We start from the raw sequence: 22,306 nt of genomic DNA on the forward strand, positions 1-22,306 counted from the left end.
ATATTCAAAAAATTGAGATAAGCTTCCAGATATGTAATTCAAAACTTTTTCCGTACCGTACATCAATTAGATTTTAATTAAATTTTGTCTAGAATTTATTATAAGCATTTTAAAATGATCTCCCTATGCTGTGCTGTAGGATCTGTCAAAGTTAACACCGTCGTGTGTTTTCTTTTTATTTTTACTTGGATTCGTCTATAACGTTCTCGAAGTTTTTTTTTATTTTCGCCTTTCTCGTACAACAAAGTTGTACCGAAAGGCTATCATTCCACTCCGAAAACGAACTTTTTACAGGAACATCTAATAGTAAAGTTTCTTATACCATTCGACTCAGTTTGATGAATCGAGGTGATGTCTGTGTGTGTATGTATGTTTGTGTGTCTGTATGGTCACTTTTTCAACCTCAAAAACTCACACGATTTTCATGTACTTAGACATAACTGATTTTATCGCAACAAGTCGCATTTCGCAGAGCCACTCTTCTTATTTCATGCTATTTAATTTGATCAAGATTGATCAATGCGTTCGCAGCTGACAAGGAAAATGGTTTAGGCAGTTTTCCATTTTTTTACCCTTCTTACACCCTAAGAAGGGTATAAAGATCGCTTGAAAAACCGACTTTTTATCCGAGGCTCGGAGACCCAAGTCGTATATACCAATCAACTCAGCTCGACGAACTGAGCACATGTATGTATGTGTGTGTGTGTGTGTGTGCGTGTGTGCGTGTGTGCGTATGTGTGTGCGTTACAAAAATCTCACATCAAGATCTCAGCCGTCCGTGGACCGATTTGCACGATTTTAACACTAAACGAAAGCTATGACTTTGTCATTGTACGAGTTCAATTTTTTTTGCAATCGGACATTTGGTTCCAGAGATATGTAAGAAATACGAACATGAAGTGCATTTTCAGAAAACTAACAAAATAATGTCACATGAATATCTCAGCCGTCTGTAAACCAATTTGCATGATTTTATCTTTAAACGAAAGCTATGACTTTGCCATTGAACCCATTGTATTTTGTTTTTGCAATTAGACATTGGGTTCCGGAGATATCTCTGAAATACGAACATAAAGCATTAGACGTATCAACTTCACACATTGGTAAAATATGTCCCAACAAGATCTCAATCGTCCTTGGACCGATTTGTGCGATTTTATCTTTAAACGAAAGCTATGTTTTTGTTTCTGCAATCGGAAATTCGGTTTCAGAGATATCTGTGAAATACGAATATGAGACATATTTTCAGACTACTAATGAAAAATTGTCACACCAATATCTCAGCCGTCTATGACCCGATTTGAACTCTTTCGGGCTTAAACAGAAGCTGTAATATTTCCATTTAAAGCGGCAAATCAAATCTGCAGCTTTTTGTATTGTTTAAAAATTGTTAAATTTTCAGAAATATCCCTTTTTACCCTTCTTACATCCTAAGAAGGGTATAAAGATCGCTTGACAAACCGACTTTTTATCCGAGGCTCGGAGACCCAAGTCGTATATACCAATCAACTCAGCTCGACGAACTGAGCACATGTATGTATGTGTGTGTGTGCGTGTGTGCGTATGTGTGTGCGTTACAAAAATGTCACATCAAAATCTCAGCCGTCCGTGGACCGATTTGCACAATTTTAACACTAAACGAAATGACTTTGTCATTGTACAAGTTCAATTTTTTCTGCAATCGGACATTTGGTTCCAGAGATATGTGAGAAATACGGACATGAAGTGTATTTTCAGAAAACTAACAAAATAATGTCACATGAATATCTCAGTCGTCTGTAAACCAATTTGCATGATTTTATCTTTAAACGAAAGCTATGACTTTGCCATTGAACCCATTGTATTTTGTTTTTGCAATTAGACATTGGGTTCCGGAGATATCTCTGAAATACGAACATAAAGCATAAGACGTATCAACTTCACACATTGGTAAAATATGTCCCATCAAGATCTCAGTCGTCCTTGGGCCGATTTGTGCGATTTTATCTGTTTTTGTCATTGGACCCATTATTTTTTTTCTGCAATCGGAAATTCGGTTTCAGAGATATCTGTGAAATACGAATATGAGACATATTTTCAGACTACTAATGAAGAATTGTCACACCAATATCTCAGCCGTCTATGACCCGATCTGAACTCTTTTGGGCTTAAACAGAAGCTGTAATATTGCCATTTAAGGCGGCAAACCAAATATGCAGTCTAAAGGCTGCCTCACACCTCGGGAAAATTTTTCCAGCGGATTTTGAGCCCCGTGTATTTTGAATGGGGCCGGGATTTTGATTTTCCGTGTCCAAATTCCGAAAACATCGCATATGCAAAAATGCATGGGGAAAAAATCCGCGAACCAAATTCCCGAGGTGTGAGGCTACCTTAAATCCCTCTAAATATCCCTTTCTAAAATCCGAAAAAAAATTACCAACTAAAGATTCGAACTTTTTTTCGAGCATAAAATTTCGTTTATTTGTTTTCCAATTAAAGTTCATGTTTATGCATAGAAATTGTAATATGCAGTTCACCCATTGGGGGCAGCAGGGACTTTGTCCAAGGGCTTGACGATCCCTCCCCAGGCCATCTGCGAGTTGTGGGGCTTGCCTAGGATGTGGTGGGGTTTGACAGTGGGCCCTGTTAAACCTCTATAAAAAGCTGCATGTATCCGCAAGTAGGCTCCGCCAAAGCGACCGTGTGCCGCTCAAAGCGCACAAGCCCAAGTCCTGGTGTTAGGTGGGACGCTAAACAGCCCTGACACGACGGCCCTCCGGCGAGACAGGAGGTTTGCGCAGGCCCAATAAGCCGCCTGGAAAACCAATAATTACGAACAATATAAGAGATAATGCGACTCGATAGAATCGGCAAAGACCTAGGCGACGAATAAAGGATCACGATTGGAAGCTTGGAACATGGAACTGCAAGTCGCTAGGTTTCGCAGGTTGCGACAGGATGATCTACGATGAATTACATCCCCGCAACTTCGACGTCGTGGCGCTGCAGGAGATTTGCTGGACAGGACAGAAGGTGTGGAAAAGCGGGCATCGGGCGGCTACCTTCTACCAAAGCTGTGGCACCACCAACGAGCTGGGAACCGGCTTCATAGTGCTGGGAAAGATGCGCCAACGCGTGATTGGGTGGCAGTCAATCAACGCAAGGATGTGCAAGCTGAGGATTAAAGGCCGTTTCTTCAACTATAGCATCATCAACGTGCACTGCCCACACGAAGGGAGACCCGACGACGAGAAAGAAGCGTTCTACGCACAGCTGGAGCAGACATACGATGGATGCCCACTGCGGGACGTCAAAATCGTCATCGGTGACATGAACGCGCAGGTAGGAAGAGAGGAAATGTATAGACCGGTCATCGGACCGGATAGTCTGCACACCGTATCGAATGACAACGGCCAACGATGCATAAACTTCGCAGCCTCCCGCGGAACGGTAGTCCGAAGCACCTTCTTTCCCCGCAAAAATATCCACAAGGCCACATGGAGATCACCTAACCAAGAAACGGAAAACCAAATCGACCACGTTCTAATCGACGGTAAATTCTTCTCCGACATCACGAACGTCCGCACTTACCGCAGTGCGAATATTGAATCCGACCACTACCTCGTTGCAGTTTGCCTGCGCTCAAAACTCTCGACGGTGTACAACACGCGTCGAAGTCGGACGCCGCGGCTTAATATTGGGCGGCTACAAGACGGTAGACTAGCCCAAGAATACGCGCAGCAGCTGGAAGTGGCACTCCCAACGGAAGAGCAGCTAGGCGCAGCGTCTCTTGAAGATGGCTGGAGAGATATTCGATCCGCCATTGGTAGCACCGCAACCGCTGTACTAGGCACGATGCCCCGGGATCAAAGGAACGACTGGTATGAGGCGAATGTGAGAAGTCAGTTGATGAGAAGAAAACAGCATGGGCGAGATTGCTGCAACACCGCACGAGAGCGAATGAGGCACGATATAAACAGGCGCGGAACAGACAAAACTCGATTTTCCGGAGGAAAAAGCGTCAGCAGGAAGATCGAGACCGTGAAGAGACGGAGCAACTGTACCGCGCTAATAACACACGAAAGTTCTATGAGAAGTTGAACCGTTCACGTAAGGGCCACGTGCCACAGCCCGATATGTGTAAGGACATAAACGGGAACCTTCTTACGAACGAGCGTGAGGTGATCCAAAGGTGGCAGCAGCACTACGAAGAGCACCTGAATGGCGATGTGGCAGACGAAGATGGCGGTATGGTGATGGACCTAGGGGAACGCGCGCAGGACATAATTCTACCGGCCCCGGATCTCCAGGAAATCCAGGAGGAGATTGGTCGGCTGAAGAACAACAAAGCCCCTGGGGTTGACCAACTACCAGGAGAGCTATTTAAACACGGTGGTGAGGCACTGGCTAGAGCGCTGCACTGGGTCATTACCAAGATTTGGGAGGAGGAAGTTTTGCCGCAGGAGTGGATGGAAGGTGTCGAGTGTCCCATCTACATAATGGGCGATAAGCTGGATTGTAGCAACTACCGCGCAATCACATTGCTGAACGCCGCCTACAAGGTACTCTCCCAAATTTTATGCCGTCGACTAGCACCAATTGCAAGGGAGTTCGTGGGGCAGTACCAGGCGGGTTTTATGGGCGAACGCTCCACCACGGACCAGGTGTTCGCCATTCGCCAAGTACTGCAGAAGTGCCGCGAATACAACGTGCCCACACATCATCTATTCATCGACTTCAAAGCCGCATATGATACAATCGATCGGGACCAGCTATGGCAGCTAATGCACGAAAACGGATTTCCGGATAAACTGACACGGTTGATCAAAGCGACGATGGATCGGGTGATGTGCGTAGTTCGAGTTTCTCGAGTCCCTTCGAAACCCGCAGAGGGTTACGGCAAGGTGATGGTCTTTCGTGTCTGCTATTCAACATCGCTTTGGAAGGGGTAATACGAAGAGCAGGGATTAACACGAGTGGCACAATTTTCAATAAGTCCGTCCAGCTATTTGGCTTCGCCGACGACATAGATATTATGGCACGTAACTTTGAGAAGATGGAGGAAGCCTACATCAGACTGAAGAGGGAAGCCAAGCGGATTGGACTAGTCATCAACACGTCGAAGACGAAGTACATGATAGGAAGAGGTTCAAGAGAAGACAATGTGAGCCACCCACCGCGAGTTGGCATCGGTGGTGATGAAATCGAGGTGGTAGAAGAATTTGTGTACTTGGGCTCACTGGTGACTGCCGAAAATGATACCAGCAGAGAAATTCGGAGGCGTATAGTGGCTGGAAATCGTGCATACTTTGGACTCCGCAAGATGCTTCGATCGAATAGAGTTCGCCGCCGTACCAAACTGACCATCTACAAAACGCTCATTAGACCGGTAGTCCTCTACGGACACGAGACCTGGACGATGCTCGTGGAGGACCAACGCGCACTCGGAGTTTTCGAAAGGAAAGTGCTGCGTACCATCTATGGTGGGGTGCAGATGGCGGACGGTACATGGAGGAGGCGAATGAACCACGAGTTGCATCAGCTGTTGGGAGAACCATCCATCGTTCACACCGCGAAAATCGGACGACTGCGGTGGGCCGGGCACGTAGCCAGAATGTCGGACAATAACCCGGTGAAAATGGTTCTCGACAACGATCCGACGGGCACAAGAAGGCGAGGTGCGCAGCGGGCAAGGTGGATCGATCAGGTGGAAGATGACTTGCGGACCCTCCGTAGACTGCGTGGCTGGCGACGTGTTGCCATGGACCGAGCCGAATGGAGAAGACTCTTACATACCGCACAGGCCACTTCGGCCTTAGTCTGAATAAATAAATAAATAGTTCACCCATAACCTTTCAAAGGTGTAAGAAGGGTTCCATTCACTGTAGGTGGATTAAGTCGGGTTTTTCCCATATAATCGGGACTACGAGCATTGAGCAGCTACCATGCTATAATATAAATTACGTTCGCTCGATGGGTTAGAATCCTCGCTAAAATGAAGAATCGATATATTATTTTCTTTCATGGAACGATGAAGCTAATCATCCTGAACGCGTCAGTTTTTCTTTTGACTCAGGAATCGAAAGGAACATTGTTTAATTTGAAATTTAAAAATAGATGAAAAATGCTTCCTCGACATTTTTGGTCTCGTTTGACGTACGGAATAATATGATTCAAACGCACTAGTAATACACCGCAGGGCACTTGACTCAACCTTTGACAGTTAATATATCAAGCATAATTTTTCAAAACGACGTATGTAACAAAAGTAAACAAAACAAGGTTTTCAATACAACGTGACAATTACACGCGGCTTTATATAATACGCATCGATTTTACTGATTTCAGATCTTAAAATTCTTTAATTCAATCTTTTTACGAATCGACGTATGTAAAAAAATCTATTTTTGAAGTCTCTCTGTTACATACGTCGCTTTAACATATGGGAACTAAGAGCGACCTATGTAACAAAAAAAGCAAAACAAAACAAAACTGTAGTTGCGTCAATCGTGCACTATGGAAAACCGATTAATGTACACCGACGTGCGTGCAGCATACCGGTGTATGTATAATTTTATCGTTTTCACAGTGAATTTGAATGAACTGAGATTTGATGTGAAGCACGCTTATTACGTGTCATGTAATGACGCATGCCAGCGGAAAAAAGTATTGAAAAAAGATTTAGTTTTAAAACAGTTTTAGAAAAAGTTTTGCCAACTTTCTGCAAAGGATTTCTCGAATCCTCATAATTGTTACATACGTCGTTATGAAAAATTATGCTTGATATGGGCTTGACAAAAGATATTTTAGTTACTAGATAAAGATTGTCGCTACTGTTCCCTTTGTTCTGCTGTCCGAAACATGTGTGGTACATACCTGTCAAATCGTATGGATTTTCCTTCTTTGACATTTAGCTCCCCTATCCTCGCCAGCAAAAGATGTTCCGGACAGCGACGACAGCGACAATCTTTATCTAGTAACTAAAATATCTTTTGCTTGACATTTTGGGCTGATGGTTGATTCGTTCTGAAATGTTGCACAGCCCAAAATTTGCCTTAAAATGTCTTAAACACAAAAATATTATTTTTACTGATTTAGACATTTACCAGAATTTTTATAACATCGATTCAGGTATTCTTGACCGATGCACTATCGTTTGCAACCATAAATGAGGTAGGACTTTAGGACCCAATTCCTCTGAATGGAAATGAAAATCCAAAATTAAAAAAAAAAAATTTCTCCTTCAGGAATTCCTTCGGAAGTTTTCTTCCAGGAATTCCTTCGGAAGTTTTCTTCCAGGTATTCCTTTGGAAGTTCCTCCATTAATTCCTTCGGAAGTTTTTCCAGGATTTTTTCGGAAGTTCCTCCAAGAATTCCTTCGGAAGTTTTCTTCCAGGAATTCCTTCGAAAAGTTTTCTTCCAGGAATTCCTTCGGAAGTTTTCTTCCAGGAATTCCTTTGGAAGTTTTCTTCCAGGAATTCCTTCGAAAATTTTCTTCCAGTTCCTTCAGAAATTCCTTCGAAAGTTCATCCAGAAATTCCTTCGGAAGCTCCCCCAGGAATTCCCCCAGAAGTTCCCCCAGGAATTCGCCCGGAAGTTCCCCCAGGAATTCCCCCGGAAGTTGCCCCAGGAATTCTCCCGGAAGTTCCTCCAGGAATTCTTCCGAAAGTTCCTCCAGGAATACTTCCAGAAGTTCCTCCAGGAACTCCTCTGGGAGGTCCTCTAAGAATTCCTTCATGAATTCCTCCGTAAGTTCCTCCAGGAATTCCCCCGGAAGTTCCTCAAAAAATTCCCTCGGAAGTTCCTCCAGGGATTCCCCCGGAAGTTCCTCCATGAATTCCCAGTTCCTCCAAGAGTTCCTCCGGAAGTTCCTCCAGGAATTCCCCCAGAAGTTCCTCCAGGAATTCACCCGGAAGTTCCTTTAGGAATTCCCCCGGCAGTTTCTCAAGGATTTCCCCCGAAAGTTCTTCCTGAAGTTCCTCCAGGTATTCCTCCATAAGTTCCTCCAGGATTTTTTCCGGAAGTTCCTCCAGGAATTCTTCTCGAAGTTCCTCCAGGAATTCCAATAGGAACTTCCGATTCCAAATATATACAGGAGGAGCTTCCGGGGGAATATCAGGAGGTCCTTCCATGGGAAATCCTAGAAGAGTTTCCGGAGGAATTCCTGGAGGAACTTTCGGAGGAATTCCTGAAAGAACTTTCGAAGGAATTTCTGGAGGAACTTCCGGGGGATTTTTTTTAGGAACTTCCGAGGGAATTCTTGGAGGTACTTTTGGAGGAATTCCTGAAAGAACTTCCGCAGGGATTCCGGGAGGATCTTCCGAAGAAAATCTTGAAAGAACTTCCGGAGGAATTCCTGGAGGAACTTCCGGGGGAATTCCTGGACGAACTTCTGGGGGAATTCCTGGAGGAAATTCCGGGGGAATTCCTGGAGGAGCTTCCGGGGGAACCCATAGAGGAACATCCGAGGAGTTTCTGGAGAAACTTCCGCAGGAATTCCGGGAGGTTCTTCCGAAGTAAATACTGAAGGAACTTCCGGGGGAATTCCTGGAGGAACTTCCGGGGGAATTCCTGGAGGAACTTCCGGGGGAATTCCTGGAAAAACTTCTGGGGGAATTCCAGGAGAAACTTCCGGGGGAACTCCTGGAGGAACTTCCGAGGGAATACCTGGAGGTACTTTTGGAGGAATTCCTGAAAGAACTTCCGGGGGAATTCCTGGAGGAACTTCCGGGGGAATTCCTGGAGGAACTACCGGGGGAATTCCTGAAGAAACTTCCGGGGGAATTCCTGGAGGAAATTCTGGGGGAATTCCTGGAGGAACTTCCGGGGGAATTCCTGGAGGAAATTCCGGGGGAATTCCTGGAGGAACTTCCGGGGGAATCCCTAGAGGAACATCCGAGGAGTTTCTGGAGAAACTTCCGCAGGAATTCCGGGAGGTTCTTCCGAAGTAAATACTGAAGGAACTTCCGGGGGAATTCCTGGAGGAACTTCCGGGGGAATTCCTGGAGAAACTTCTGGGGGAATTCCTGGAGAAACTTCCGGGGGAACTCCTGGAGGAACTTCCGAGGGAATACCTGGAGGTACTTTTGGAGGAATTCCTGAAAGAACTTCCGGGGGAATTCCTGGAGGAACTTCCGGGGGAATTCCTGGTGGAACTACCGGGGGAATTCCTGGAGGAACTTCCGGGGGAATTCCTGGAGGAACTTCCGGGGGAACTCCTGGAGGAAATTCTGGGGGAATTCCTGGAGGAACTTCCGGGGGAATTCCTGGAGAAACTTCCGGGGGAATTCCTGGAGAAACTTCCGGGGGAATTCCTGGAGGAACTTCCGAGGGAATACCTGGAGGTACTTTTGGAGGAATTCCTGAAAGAACTTCCGCAGGAATTCCGGGAGGTTCTTCCGAAGAAAATCCTGAAGGAACTTCCGGGGGAATTCCTGGAGGAACTTCCGGGGGAATTCCTGAAGGAAATTCCGGGGGAATTCCTGAAGGAAATTCCGGGGGAATTCCTGGAGGAATTTCCGGGGGAATCCCTGGAGGAACTTCCGAGGGAATTCCTGGAGAAACTTCCGGGGGAATTCCTGGAGAAACTTCCGGGGGAATTCCTGGAGGAACTTCCGAGGGAATACCTGGAGGTACTTTTGGAGGAATTCCTGAAAGAACTTCCGCAGGAATTCCGGGAGGTTCTTCCGAAGAAAATCCTGAAGGAACTTCCGGGGGAATTCCTGGAGGAACTTCCGGGGGAATTCCTGGAGGAACTTCCGGGGGAATTCCTGAAGGAAATTCCGGGGGAATCCCTGGAGGAACTTCCGAGGAGTTTCTGGAGAAACTTCCGCAGGAATTCCGGGAGGTTCTTCCGAAGTAAATACTGAAGGAACTTCCGGGGGAAATCCTGGAGGAACTTCCGGGGGAATTCCTGGAGAAACTTCCGGGGGAATTCCTGGAGAAACTTCCGAGGGAATTCCTGGAGGAACTTCCGAAGTAAATACTGAAGGAACTTCCGGGGGAAATCCTGGAGGAACTTCCGGGGGAATTCCTGGAGAAACTTCCGGGGGAATTCCTGGAGAAACTTCCGAGGGAATTCCTGGAGGAACTTCCGAGGGAATTCCTGGAGGAACTTCCGGAGGAATTCCTGGAGGAACTTCCGGAGGAATTCCTGGAGGAATTTTCGGAGGAATTCCTGGAGGTACTTTCGGAGGAATTCCTGGAGGAACTTCCGTAGGAATTAACGGAGGAGCTTCCGCAGGAATTCCAGGAGGTTCTTCCGAGGGAAATCCTGGAGGAACTTCCGGGGGAATTTCTGGAGGAACTTCCGGGGGAATCCCTGGAGCAACTTCCGAGGGAATTTCTGCAGGAACTTCGGGGGGAATTCCTGGCGGAACTTCCGGGGAAATTCCTGGAGGAACTGCCTGGGGAATCCCTGGAGGAACTTTCGAGGGAATTTTTGGAGGATTTTGTGGGGGAATTCCTGGAGGAACTTCCGGAAGCGTTCCTGGAGGAACTTCCGGAAGCGTTCCTGGAGGAACTTCCGGAGGCATTCCTGGAGGAACTTCCGGAGGAACTCGTGGAGGAACTTTTGGAGGAACTTCCGAAGGAATTTTCGCAGGAAATTCTGAAAAAAATCATGAAGGAACTTCTTAAGAAACTCCTGAAGGAACTTCCGTTACTGGAGGAACTTCCGGAGGAACTCCTGGAGGAACATTCGGAGGAATTTCTGGAAGAACTTCCGAAGGAGCTCCTTCCGGAAACAAATTTTGTAGAAATTTCCGGAGGAACTCTGGAATTACTGAAGGAACTTCCGGAGGAATTTTGAGGAACTTGCGGAGAAATTCGTGGAGAAGCATTCGGAGTATCTGGTGGAACTCTTATAGGAATTTCTTGTGGAACTCTTGGAGGAATTTCCTGAGGCACTCTTAGAGGAACTTCCGGAGGAACTCTTGGCGGATCTTTCGAAGGAACTCTTGGGGAAACTTACGAAGGAACTTCCAAAGGAATTTTTGCAGGAACTTCCAGATGAACTGATGCAGGAACTTCCGGAGAAACTCCTGGAGGAACTTCCTGAAGAATTCCTAGAGGAACTTTCAGAAGTCCAGACTCCGAACAGAAGATTTGAAGACATACGCCAAAGCTACCACAATCTTATTTACAGGACAATGCATTTACATTTACATGCATTTACAGGACAATTATTACATCAGCCGAGGCGGCGATCGTCGCAACCATGGTGGTTAAATAGCAAATAAAATCTGAAGCAGAAAAAACGTAAAACCGAAATTAAAGAGCACGAACACGCTAAAAGTTTGAAATTGTGTGCTGTTCAGCAACCCCATGAAGAACCAGAAGCTCAAGATGCTGTAAACTAATTAATTTTGAATCAGCACCCATGGGAATCTGTTTTGCACAAATGGCCTCTGAGTTTTAATCACCGGAAACAATATTTAAAATCTGCTAGTCTCGTTGAACGGTTGCTTACTACATATTCGCATTATAAATCAGCGCACGGATATCAACTAGTAAGTTTAATGTTTACAAATGGTGAAATGCGGTAAAAGCAATAAAAAATGCAATATTTCTTCTACAGATCGACATTGATTATCGTCTCCTAGAGGTTGGTGCAACGGATGGAATCTATAAACTGGATTCGATTACTCCAGCGATTGTAACGTACATTGCTCGAAAGGGAACCGATCCATCGGTTGTCAAACTTGTAAAACATCTAACGAATAGCAGCACCAACAAAGGTAAGCAAATATGGCGATGCTATGCAATCCTTAGATAAAAAACTGTGAAACTTTATCAGTAAGGTGTATTTTGCAAGTTGTAACTAATTCTAATTTATATTTCTTTTCCTTGAGCTCATTCGAATTTTTCAATTTTTTTCAGACTTTAAACTATGCGCTCTTCTACAGTAGACGTTCGATAACTGCAAGTCATTTAACTGCAATGCTTTTTAACTGCAATTTGATAGTTGCAACAGTTTTGCAGTTATCGGACCGCTAAACTTCAAACTGATGTCAAACTCAATGACAGCTGCATTGCGCTGCACTTTTATTGCATCTGACGTCGATTGACAACCGTTTGACGTCTAGAATGCGTTGCAGTTATCGAACGGCTACTGTACTTGGCTTGAGCACGGTTTTGCCACCTCTTATAGTTGGACGACGGTTCAAACCAACTATTTATATGCCACAGCATGACACGATTCTCTTCGTCGAATCCATCGAAGAAATAAATGCGAAAGTTCAAGAGACGTATGCATCATATGCAGAAAGAAAAATAGCGGTTGTTCCAAAGCTGGTTGTACTCGGAACCGGAATAGATAATATCGAAGGACGTTTCTTCGTGTGTTTTTCGGACGTCTGTTACGAACTACCATCTATCGCTAGAGCCACGGACGTGCTGATAAAACTATCAGTTGTTTTTGGACTGCCGTACTCTAAAGTGTCAAAACTTATTTGGCACTTCATTGCCAACTCAGCATACGGCATAGTACGTCCTGAATCATATGTGACCATTAATCGCCTTAAAGCATACTTAGAAGGCACCAAGGAGCAACATTAAAGATGATGTTCCCTTGTATGATAAAAACCTGCAGTCATGCGTTCCAATTAGTAGATTTATACCTGGAACATATCAAAGAGTATCAAAGAGTATATCATCGTGTACCGGTGGACTACCGGTACGAATGTACTGGACCATCATGTAAACTAGTTTTTTCGAAATTTTACCCGTTTAAAAAGCATCTGATGTTACACTCTGTTCCACATCAAAAAGAGAAGAGCACCATCAGTGATATTCCTATCGACGAAGATAGAAATTATTACAACGCACATTGCAGCACCAGTCCAAAAAAACAGAAGTGTGGTGAAACGACGGAATACGCAGAAAACATTGAGATTACAGAGAAACGTGACGCGGTAGACCAGGCAGCTTTAATGTTTACGGTTGGTTTACACAACAAAAATAACATCACTAGAAAAGATGTGTATAGCGGAAAACAGGTCTCATATTTTCGGAGCTAGGTCGCCTCCTATCCGATTTGAATATGACGTCAGACAATATTGATGATGCATTTAATTTTAAGAATTACCAACAGAAAATGACAAATGTTTTTGGTTTCATTAGTTTGGATTTTAAGTTTTTTAATTATTTGTATAAGACAGATAACCTGCGATTGCCAACAGTCATAACCGTAGAAAAAGATAAGCTAAATAGAAATCCTATCAGTTTTAGTGAAGAATTAGATATAAGTCATGATCATAGCTTATTAATATTGATGCCTTTAAAATTTCAAATAACTTCGTTCTTAGAGTCAAATGACGTACTCCAGAAGATTGTCACCAGAACGCTCGAGTTAGACAAATCAGATCAAATACGAAACTACGTTAATGGAACAAATTGGAAAGAAATCAAAGAGAAATACGCAGACGAAATTGTTTTACCTATCTGGTTGTATACGGACGAATTTGAAGTAAATGATAGTCAAAGTTCGCATAATAATCGACACTCCGTATTTGGAATCTACTATAATTTTCCCACGGTTCCAGAAGAATTTCAAGCCAAGTTGAATAATATTTGTGTAGCTGATATGTTGAGAAAAGTAGATGTAAAAGGCAGTGGAATCAACAGTTTGCTAGATGCAGTAATTGCGGAGTTCACTAAACTAGAACAAGATCCAGTAGAGCTAAATATTAATCGCAAAGCGATAAATGTTAGATTCGCTCTATGTCTGTTGCAAGGCGACAACTTGGGAATACATACTACCTTGTGCATGTCCAGCAGTTTCAATGCTAGTTTCTACTGTCGTTTTTGTAGACGACCTAAAGAACTTTTGAAGAGCGATGTTAATGAGCATGCTGACTGTATGTGACGCAGGGCTGACTATGAAGAAGATATAGAAACTGATATGCATAGCGAAACAGGTGTACAAGGGTACTCTGTGTTTAATAAACTGCCATCATTCCATGTAGTGGAGAATAAAACTGTTGATCCAGTGGCGTAGCCAGAAAATTGGTCTGGGGGGGGTTTTCTGAACATTTTTTTTTCGAAAAAAAAAATTTCTTCCAAAAATTTTGTCTCTGGGGGGGGTTTTGTACCCAAAACCACCCCCGTGGCTACGCCACTGTGTTGATCCAATGCATGACTTATTCAGCACCGGTATATGCAAATATGGTTTTACGGAAGTTTTAGATTACTGTATTTACCGTAAGAAGTACTTTACGATAGATGATTTTAATACAATTCGTCGTAACATCGGTGAACTCAGCTTGGATAGCGAACTCAAACGGATGCCAAACATAACTGAAACGTATAACAGTAAGGAGAAACGTAAATCTGTATCCATTCGTCTAACATCAAATGAAATGCGCATATTCAGTCACTATTTTACTTTTATTGCTGGACGGTTTATCCCAAGAGAAGATGAAGTGTGGGTGTATTGCGCTTCTTTACGAAGCAAAACACAAAGGCTTCAAGCAATATTCGCACATAATGTCCTCTCGCAAAAACATCTGCTACACGTTGTGTGTAAAAGCTTGTTTGCAATTTGCCTATGAGCTTTTGAATGACAATTTCTTTAAGGTTTCCGTTGAAGCAAATTTTGATCTGTGTGACGTGCGTTCAAGATGTTATTATAAGATGCTCATTCAACCGATTGTCATTGATTCAGGGTTTGAAATATTATGCACAAATGAAATTGTGTTCAAAGGAACCAAATATAGAGCAGTTTATTTCAATAATCGACAAAAATCAATACATTCTTATATCAAATACTAGATGTTGTAAAACACAGTGATATTTGTTACTTGGTTGTTCAAGCTTGGAAAACTGGGATGTTTGACAATCACTACTTGGCATATGAGGCAATTGAAAGTATTCGGAACGCTGAGCTCATTCCAATTGATTCTTTCAATGTTCCACCTGTTACGTTATACAATATTGATGGTCATTTTTACTTCCGTAATAAATCATGTTTTAATATACATAATTAGGAGAAGAGATAATTGTACCTACATAAGTAGAATAAATCATTAGATATAGCATAATAAATGGATAAGCGTATTTTAAAACATGTTTTTAATTAGAAATTGATTTGCTTCTGTTATCACAATATATATCAAGTGGTCTAAATTCAGAATGTTGTTTTCGAAATAGCATAATGAATCTGGAACATTTGATATATATTGCGATAACTGAAGTAACAATTTTATTTTTCGCGCTTTTATTTGAATTGTATTTCCGATGTGCTTGAAAATCTTATAAATTTTATTGGAAATTTATATGGTTTTAAAAGTCAAATAAGATAAAATTGATTGGATTTGGTATATGATTGGAACAAACATTGCTCTCAATTTCTATATTTATTTTATATAAAAGTTATATGATTAATATAATAAACATAATCTATATGATTCTGATATAATACTCATATGAAAACCATTATGGAAAAAAGCTATATGTTTTTGCTAATGAATTGAACATGAATAATATTTTGAGTGTACTCATAATCTCATTTTGACAACAGGCCTTTTCATGTGACACTGCCGAGACTGCACTTGTTTACAACCGCTGAACAGGCCCGCAACCCCGAAGCTGTCACCTTCATAGAAGAACTGTCAATTGACGATAAAATCAGCTGTTTTTAAACGTCTCGTGAAAAGGCCTACACGATGGCGCTGCTATGAGCCTTTTCACAAGACGTTTAAAAACAGCTGATTTTATCTTCAATTGACAGTTCTTCTATGAAAGTGACAGTTTCGGACTTGCAGGCCTGTTCAGCGGTTGTAAACATGTGCAGTCTCGGCAGTGTCACATGAAAAGGCCTATGCTCTTGCATGCATAACGACACTAGCGCACAGTGGCATTTTTTGATGACGCTAGGGACGCTAGCGCTGATTATGCACGGGATAACGGCGACATTCCAAAGTTATTTCAAAATGAACAGTAAAAAGTTATCACAACATAGCGAGTGCAGCTTCAACGTCTGTTCTCTGTGGTTCCGTTGCCGCACTCCATTGCGTTTCCCCCTTGATTCGATGAACCTACGTGAGAATGTATAGTTTTTTACGCACGGTTACAAACAATCAGATTAATCCAAATGTTGCTATCAATGGAAACATTTGGGACATGCATTGACACTAGTTCGCAATGACCCTACGGTGCAAGTTGGTTTGCCATGTAAAACGGTCTAGCTGCTACGTAGTTTCGCGTCGTCCAGCTTCCATTGTTCGCTTTACTCTGATGCACTGATGTGTTGTCTCGTGACTCTTGCTCTACCCATTCCCAGCTTCTCCGAAATTGATAATCGACGTCATTGTTCTTGATGGCAGCACAGAGAACAGACGTTCATCTTCATTCACGTGCTTGTGTAAAGTTTGTACTGGTCATTTTGAAGTATGTCGTTATGCCCCCGTTGCGCGGTGCTAGTGTGCTGATAAATGTGGTTCAAATTTGCCGTGTTTTACTTTTTAGCGCTAGTGTTCATTCCGAATTGCTCCTAGGCTCGCTCCTAGGTGGCAGCACTACATTGTTTATGTATTGTATGCCAACGCCATCACTTAGTGAGATTGAGTTTTTATGTCGGGCAGCCTGCGTTGGCGGCGCTGAGGTGTGATTTAAATCTTTACACACGTTTTTACCGAAATTTTGTTCGAGCATCCATGTCTGTTCTCTGTGATGGCAGCATAGTTCTTTGTAGTATTGAAAACAGGACAAGGGCACCGCTCTTTCAGCAGGGCAAATTGCAATAAAACATTTGATGTTTTGCTAACCGCATGCTTCAAAGAACTACGGTGTTTTCCACATCAGAATTAAATCTAACGCGCCCGTTCTGTCTCATGTTTTCACTTACTCTGTTATGTGAGATAAAAACAAAACGAAACATATGAAAACCCGAAGTCTGCAGCACAGATATAAAACAAAAGGTTCTGCATTCTCACGTAACAGGTGGGCTAATTTTTTTTTCTGTAAACTGCTGTATCAAACTACGAATCCTTCGATTATCTCTACCGTGGGGTTGGTGTTCCTAACTTCAGTCGCTGGTTTCCCTCGTAGATTGATTAGTTTCTTCTTGTGAAGTCTCCTCTTTCTGTCCGATTCGCACTCTTCTGCCCGCTTTACTTTCTTCATGAATAGATCAAACGATTCCGGATTCTCCTTTGCCAGCTTCAGATGTAAGTTGTACCACTCCAAGTTCAACCTCTCTAGTTTGGCGTTGTGCCCCTTGATTGGCATCTCAACTGTATAGCATTTCGGGCACCCAAAAATGTCACAATAATTATACTGCAGTCAGTTTGCTTCACACTTTAGCTGATTTTTTTTAGGCCACTGGAAAGTTTCTTACCATACTCTTTTTTACTGGTCCTCATTTTTTTCATTCAATATTTTACCCGTTTCATTCACATTTTTTTGTTCACCACAAACGCGTTATTTACGCATTTTCTTCGACGCTGTCTAGTTTTTCTTCTGATATTTCAATGATTCAAGGTTGGCTTCTTTTCTTCTTACTGCTTTACCGTGATTACACTTTTCACACAAAACAATCCCTTTTAATAATGGGATTTTTGAATATTTTGAGGTCGAATCATAAGGACTTCGAATGATACAACAAGATTACACAATCCTCAACCATAAAAAATTGCAAAACAGAAACAAGCTTACCTGAGCATGGCTTTTCTGAACCGGCGTGAGCAGCACCGACTGGAGGAAATGGAAGCGCGGATCAAGCAAAAGCGCCGCCTGGAAAGCATTCTGCTCCCGCAGCTCCATCAGTCGTCGGCCCAGCAATCGGGAAATCGGTACCGAGAAACGATTGGCGGTTCCCCGGACGTCCTTGATGACGGCCAGACAACGCACGTAGAACGAGGAGAATGCGACGTGCTCCTGGTTTGTCCGGATGTCTTTGAGCAGTTTGTGTAGCGGGTCGAACGCCTCTCGGTACTCCATCAGGAACTGCCAATCGTCTTCGTTGAGCGCTGGAAGTTGAGGTTGGGAATTCAGTTCGAAAATCTTGGATCTATGAATTGCAGATGTTGAGGGAATCATACCAAGTTCCGGATAATGTTGGACCAGCTTGACAAAGAACGGTTTCTGTTTGATGATGCCTTTGATGGATTTGAGCTTGGAGAGCCAGCGTTCCGAACACCAAAGTGGGGGGTAGCAAGCATTGTTCAGTTTGAAAAAATGTTCAAACTTGGAACTTCTGACATCTTGCAGAAAACGCTCAATCCGTTGAACCGAAGGATCAGTATTTGGAACGATTTCGTTTAAAGCGGATAACACAGTGCTTATTACATTCCGAACGACTTCAAATTTACCTCTAAGTGCGGTCGAAATCGATTCCATTAGAGCTTCTTCTTTGTTCGGCTCGCCGCAATCGGAACTAGATTTTGTTAGTGTTTCAGCGAACATTTTTTGTTGTCTCTTTTGCGTTCCAAGGGCACTTCCTGCGTTTCCGAAAACGACTGCGATTACTTGGTCCTTTGAGATATGGAACCGATCAAGCAACAGAAAAAGTTTAACCTCCAGTTCTCTAGCGGTCAATGTCTCTGTAGCTCGGATTACTCCAAGCACGCGGGTGTTCACTTTATTAACGTAATCGTAATTGGCACTCACAGTCAGATATAGTGTTCCTTTCTGAATGATGGATTCCAGCTGAATTGACACCACTTTATGTTTCATCTCCATTTGGGCGATCCGGGTTAACGATTCCGCTGCCATATGAATGTACTCAATCATACAAGTTTCATTGATTTCCAGATCCAGCGTCGTCATTAAAGGTTCCAATAACAAACGCATTCCAGTCCATCCGAAACACTGGATCGGAAAGTTATGCAACGTCACCAGTTTGATACAAGCTTCCAGTAGCTGCGGGATGTCAGTACCGACCAGTAGTTTCTTTATTACTCTCTTTTTCTCCTCCTGTTTCATGTGCTTTTCATTACGTACAAACCCGTTGGAGATCGCTTCATCAGGATGCCTCGACCTAAAATGCCGTATGAAATTGCCGGCATCGTAATTGACTTGCGCATAATGGCAGCCGCTGTTTTCGTCTATTATGCATCGGAAACGACCATGCTCCGGCTTTACAAATTTGCTAACGATCTGAACAAAGTAGCTCTTTTGTTTGGAGGATGATACTTTTTGTTGGTCCGTTAGACATGGATTCAGCTGCGGTAGTGCAATGACCTTGGTGTTTGTTTTAGGCATGACTAAAGCAGGACTTACAGACTTTACAGTGTCTTTAGGCATAACCTTTTCCTGGTGGGGCAATGGTTCAGGCGAAGGGACTTCATTAACCAGTGGGTGGAGAGAGAAAATCTTAGACGCCGCTGCTTTTGGATGCGCGACCCGGAAATGCTGTATAAAGTCCGTCATATTTGCTCTTTGCCGCGAGAATTTGCAGGAGCTCTGCTCGTCTATCGTACAATAGAATCTGCTATCGTCAGACTCCCGCATGTACTTCTCTGCAATTGAAACGAGCTTTGCAGGGAATTCCTTCCTATTACGCTTCATGATACGCGCATCGGGCACTCGTTTCGTTGGCAATACTTCACGCATCAAACCTTCTTTCTCCGCCGCATCTGCGTGCATCAATCGAAAATGCCGAATAAAATTACCCACAACAAAATCGTTACTTTGTGAATAAACACATTCACTAGATGGATCTATTTTACAGTAATAGCGGTTGTCGTGCTTCGCTATGCACTTCATTGCAATTCTAGAATACCTCCATTCAGTTTTCTCGTTATTCGGCGTTACGTCAATTTTGGGTCCCTCTTTCGGGAAAAATCCTTTGCTCTTAGCTTCTTCACAATGTATCAAACGGAAGTGCCGAACGAAATTGCCCATCTCCAAAATCTCCTGGAAATATCGACATTTGCTTAGGGGATCTATGAAGCAATAATGTCGATCCTCGTGTGTCACTATGTGCGACCTAGCGAGACAGTTAAGAGTATTCGTGTTCTTTTTTCTACTTTTTCTTCTCTTCGCCGCTGGCGAATTCCATTCGACATCATCCATCGGTTCAGCATCAAACTCAAAGCTTGACTGATCCTCAAAGGTTTCATTTTGACTTATTTCCGATAGCTCTGGATCACTTTGCTCCACCTTCAATATCAACTGATTAGGATCGTCAGGAATCGAAGCTTGACTGTTCGAAAAAAAAATTAATTAAAATCTAGTGCTTGAATAGTATAATACTCATTGGGGTAGCTATACCTAGGATAAAGTGCCTATGCACATTGGAGGAACGACTCTTGAAAATCTCATTACAGACAACCTGCTTCTGTAACCGTTCCCAAAATAAATTTTAGCTACACCAATGGAGTACTATGTACTTGATCCCTTACCCCAAGGCGACATTCAGCTCATTCAGGAACATCTCATTGGAGTCGATGCATCGCTGTCGGAAGTTGTACGCCGAGCGCAGATCCTCCACACACCCGAAACAAATGGACTGCGGAAGATTCGCATCATAGTTGACCATTATTTCCGTCAGTTCAAAAATCATGTCGGTGATGGATTTCCCGTGGAAGTCCAGCACCGCTTCGACCGGTACGGCGGGTTGGTCCTGCTTCCGACATGTCCGACACAGTAAATCACTGAAAGGCGCTACACTTGTTCCAGCTTCATCGGCTATGTCCATCATTTCAACCTTTGTGCTGCCCTCACTGTCCATCGTGAAAGCACATTCAACTTGCAGGCTTTACTTATGTTCGATACACGTAAAGATGTAGAATTTAGTTTGAAACTCGACACGAAATTTTCACTACTGCTGTTTACGATTTTTTGTGTCCGGCTTTTTGGAAAATTGACTGATTGTTGACACTAGTGCTGTCCAATGAGCAGCTCGAAGTAGCTCGAAGTTGTTCCTGTCCTGCTCGTTCTTTTTTGTCAACAAACGGGCATGAGCGTGACAGGAACAACTTCGAGCTACTTCGAGCTGCTCATTGGACAGCATTACTTTTGATTACGATCTCGTCTCGTTGCACCGGTTGTATACACTCATCATCACTGAAGCATCATTGTGTGATAGAATCGTCGCATGCATGCATGCAACACATAGGGCTGGTAGCGGATTTATTTATTGTCGCTAGTTCACGATTGAGTATTGAGCTGCGGAGCAGGGAGGCTAAAGTATTGAGCTGAGCTGCGGACTCGATCGAATCCAATTTTCAAGATATTTTGCTTGAAACTTGTAAATTTCCTCTCGGTGTTCAATGTACACGTTACGATTTTCTCACATTGAATTATCATTGTGTTTATCTTTATAGAATTAATTATTTACAAAGATTTCGTCAATTTACTGCACCGCATAAATTACCGTGTCGAATATTAAATTAATTCATACCCTCCACTTATTTTGAATCTGTCGATATATTTAAAACGACGCCAGAAAATTGAAATTTGTTCAAAATGAGCTATATTTAGTATGAGTTGATTTATACGTGTACTCTCTCGGCTGCGCTCAAAATGCACAAAACCTCTCTCGATGCGATGGATACTTTTTGACAGCTTACCTTGGAGATCTTTTTGGCACTCGTTTTGACTCTATCTGCAGCTCCCAGGTATTGAACTTGCTGACGTCTAATCATCTTTCTCTTTCAAGCACATAAACGGGACAGAATTTGTTTTCATCAGGAAACGTTTCTTCCTATGCGCTTGAAATAAGCAGCTCGAAGTACCTCGAAGTTGTTCCCGTCCTGCTCGTTCTTTTTTGTCAACAAATGGGCATGAGCAGGACAGGGAGAAACTTCGAGCTACTTCAAGCTCTCATTGAACAGCACTAATAGAAAGATTAGTGCTGTCCAATGAGCAGATCGAAGTAGCTCGAAGTTGTTCCTGTCACGCTCATGCCCGTTTGTTGACAAAAAAGAACGAGCAGGACGGGAACAACTTCGAGCTGCTCATTGGACAGCACTATTATTAGACGTCAGCAAGCCCCGGATGAAAAACGGCCATCAGGGTGTCGACTCAAATTTGGGAATGAAATTCCCTGACTTTCCAGACCATTAATCAAAAAATTCCAGGTATGAAAAATGTGTTTTTTTTTTCAATTCTCTGCATGTTTGATTCCTGTCCATATGAGTTACTGGAAGCCTAATCACTTCTGAAGCAGAACATTAAGGATATGTAGAATTTAACCTTCTGGGACTCGCTTGGTCCTGGATCATCCAAGCAGCCCCACCTGTCTTGTAAACGACAAGCGAGCATTTTTCGAAGGTGTTGTACTTTTTACAACGGTGCGAGTCCCGGAAGGTTAATAGGTAATTCTGGTCGTTCACAAAGAATCAAGTAAATGCGCAGAACTCCTGAAAGGTTTTCATAATTC

General features: G+C 43.2%; 1 protein-coding gene across 2 annotated transcripts in view; it reads right to left on the bottom strand.

The window, feature by feature from the left end:
* LOC134205795 (uncharacterized) overlaps window positions 1-22,306 on the bottom strand; it is a 129,519-nt gene that overhangs the window by 49,506 nt on the left and 57,707 nt on the right. The window contains exons 1-3 of one of the 2 annotated variants that reach the window (XM_062681389.1): window positions 20,325-20,802; window positions 18,021-20,125; window positions 17,635-17,948 (exon numbers count right to left, since the gene is read on the bottom strand). The exons of the other annotated variant lie outside the window; for it this stretch is intronic. Coding sequence (XP_062537373.1) covers window positions 17,635-17,948; window positions 18,021-20,125; window positions 20,325-20,653 — 2,748 coding nt within the window. The 5' untranslated portion in view covers window positions 20,654-20,802. Of the gene's footprint in view, window positions 1-17,634; window positions 17,949-18,020; window positions 20,126-20,324; window positions 20,803-22,306 lie in introns of those variants that run through there. 2 annotated transcript variants of the gene reach the window in all.

The sequence above is a fragment of the Armigeres subalbatus genome, chromosome 1 (genome assembly GCF_024139115.2).
Source record: "Armigeres subalbatus isolate Guangzhou_Male chromosome 1, GZ_Asu_2, whole genome shotgun sequence".
NCBI lineage: Eukaryota > Metazoa > Arthropoda > Insecta > Diptera > Culicidae > Armigeres > Armigeres subalbatus.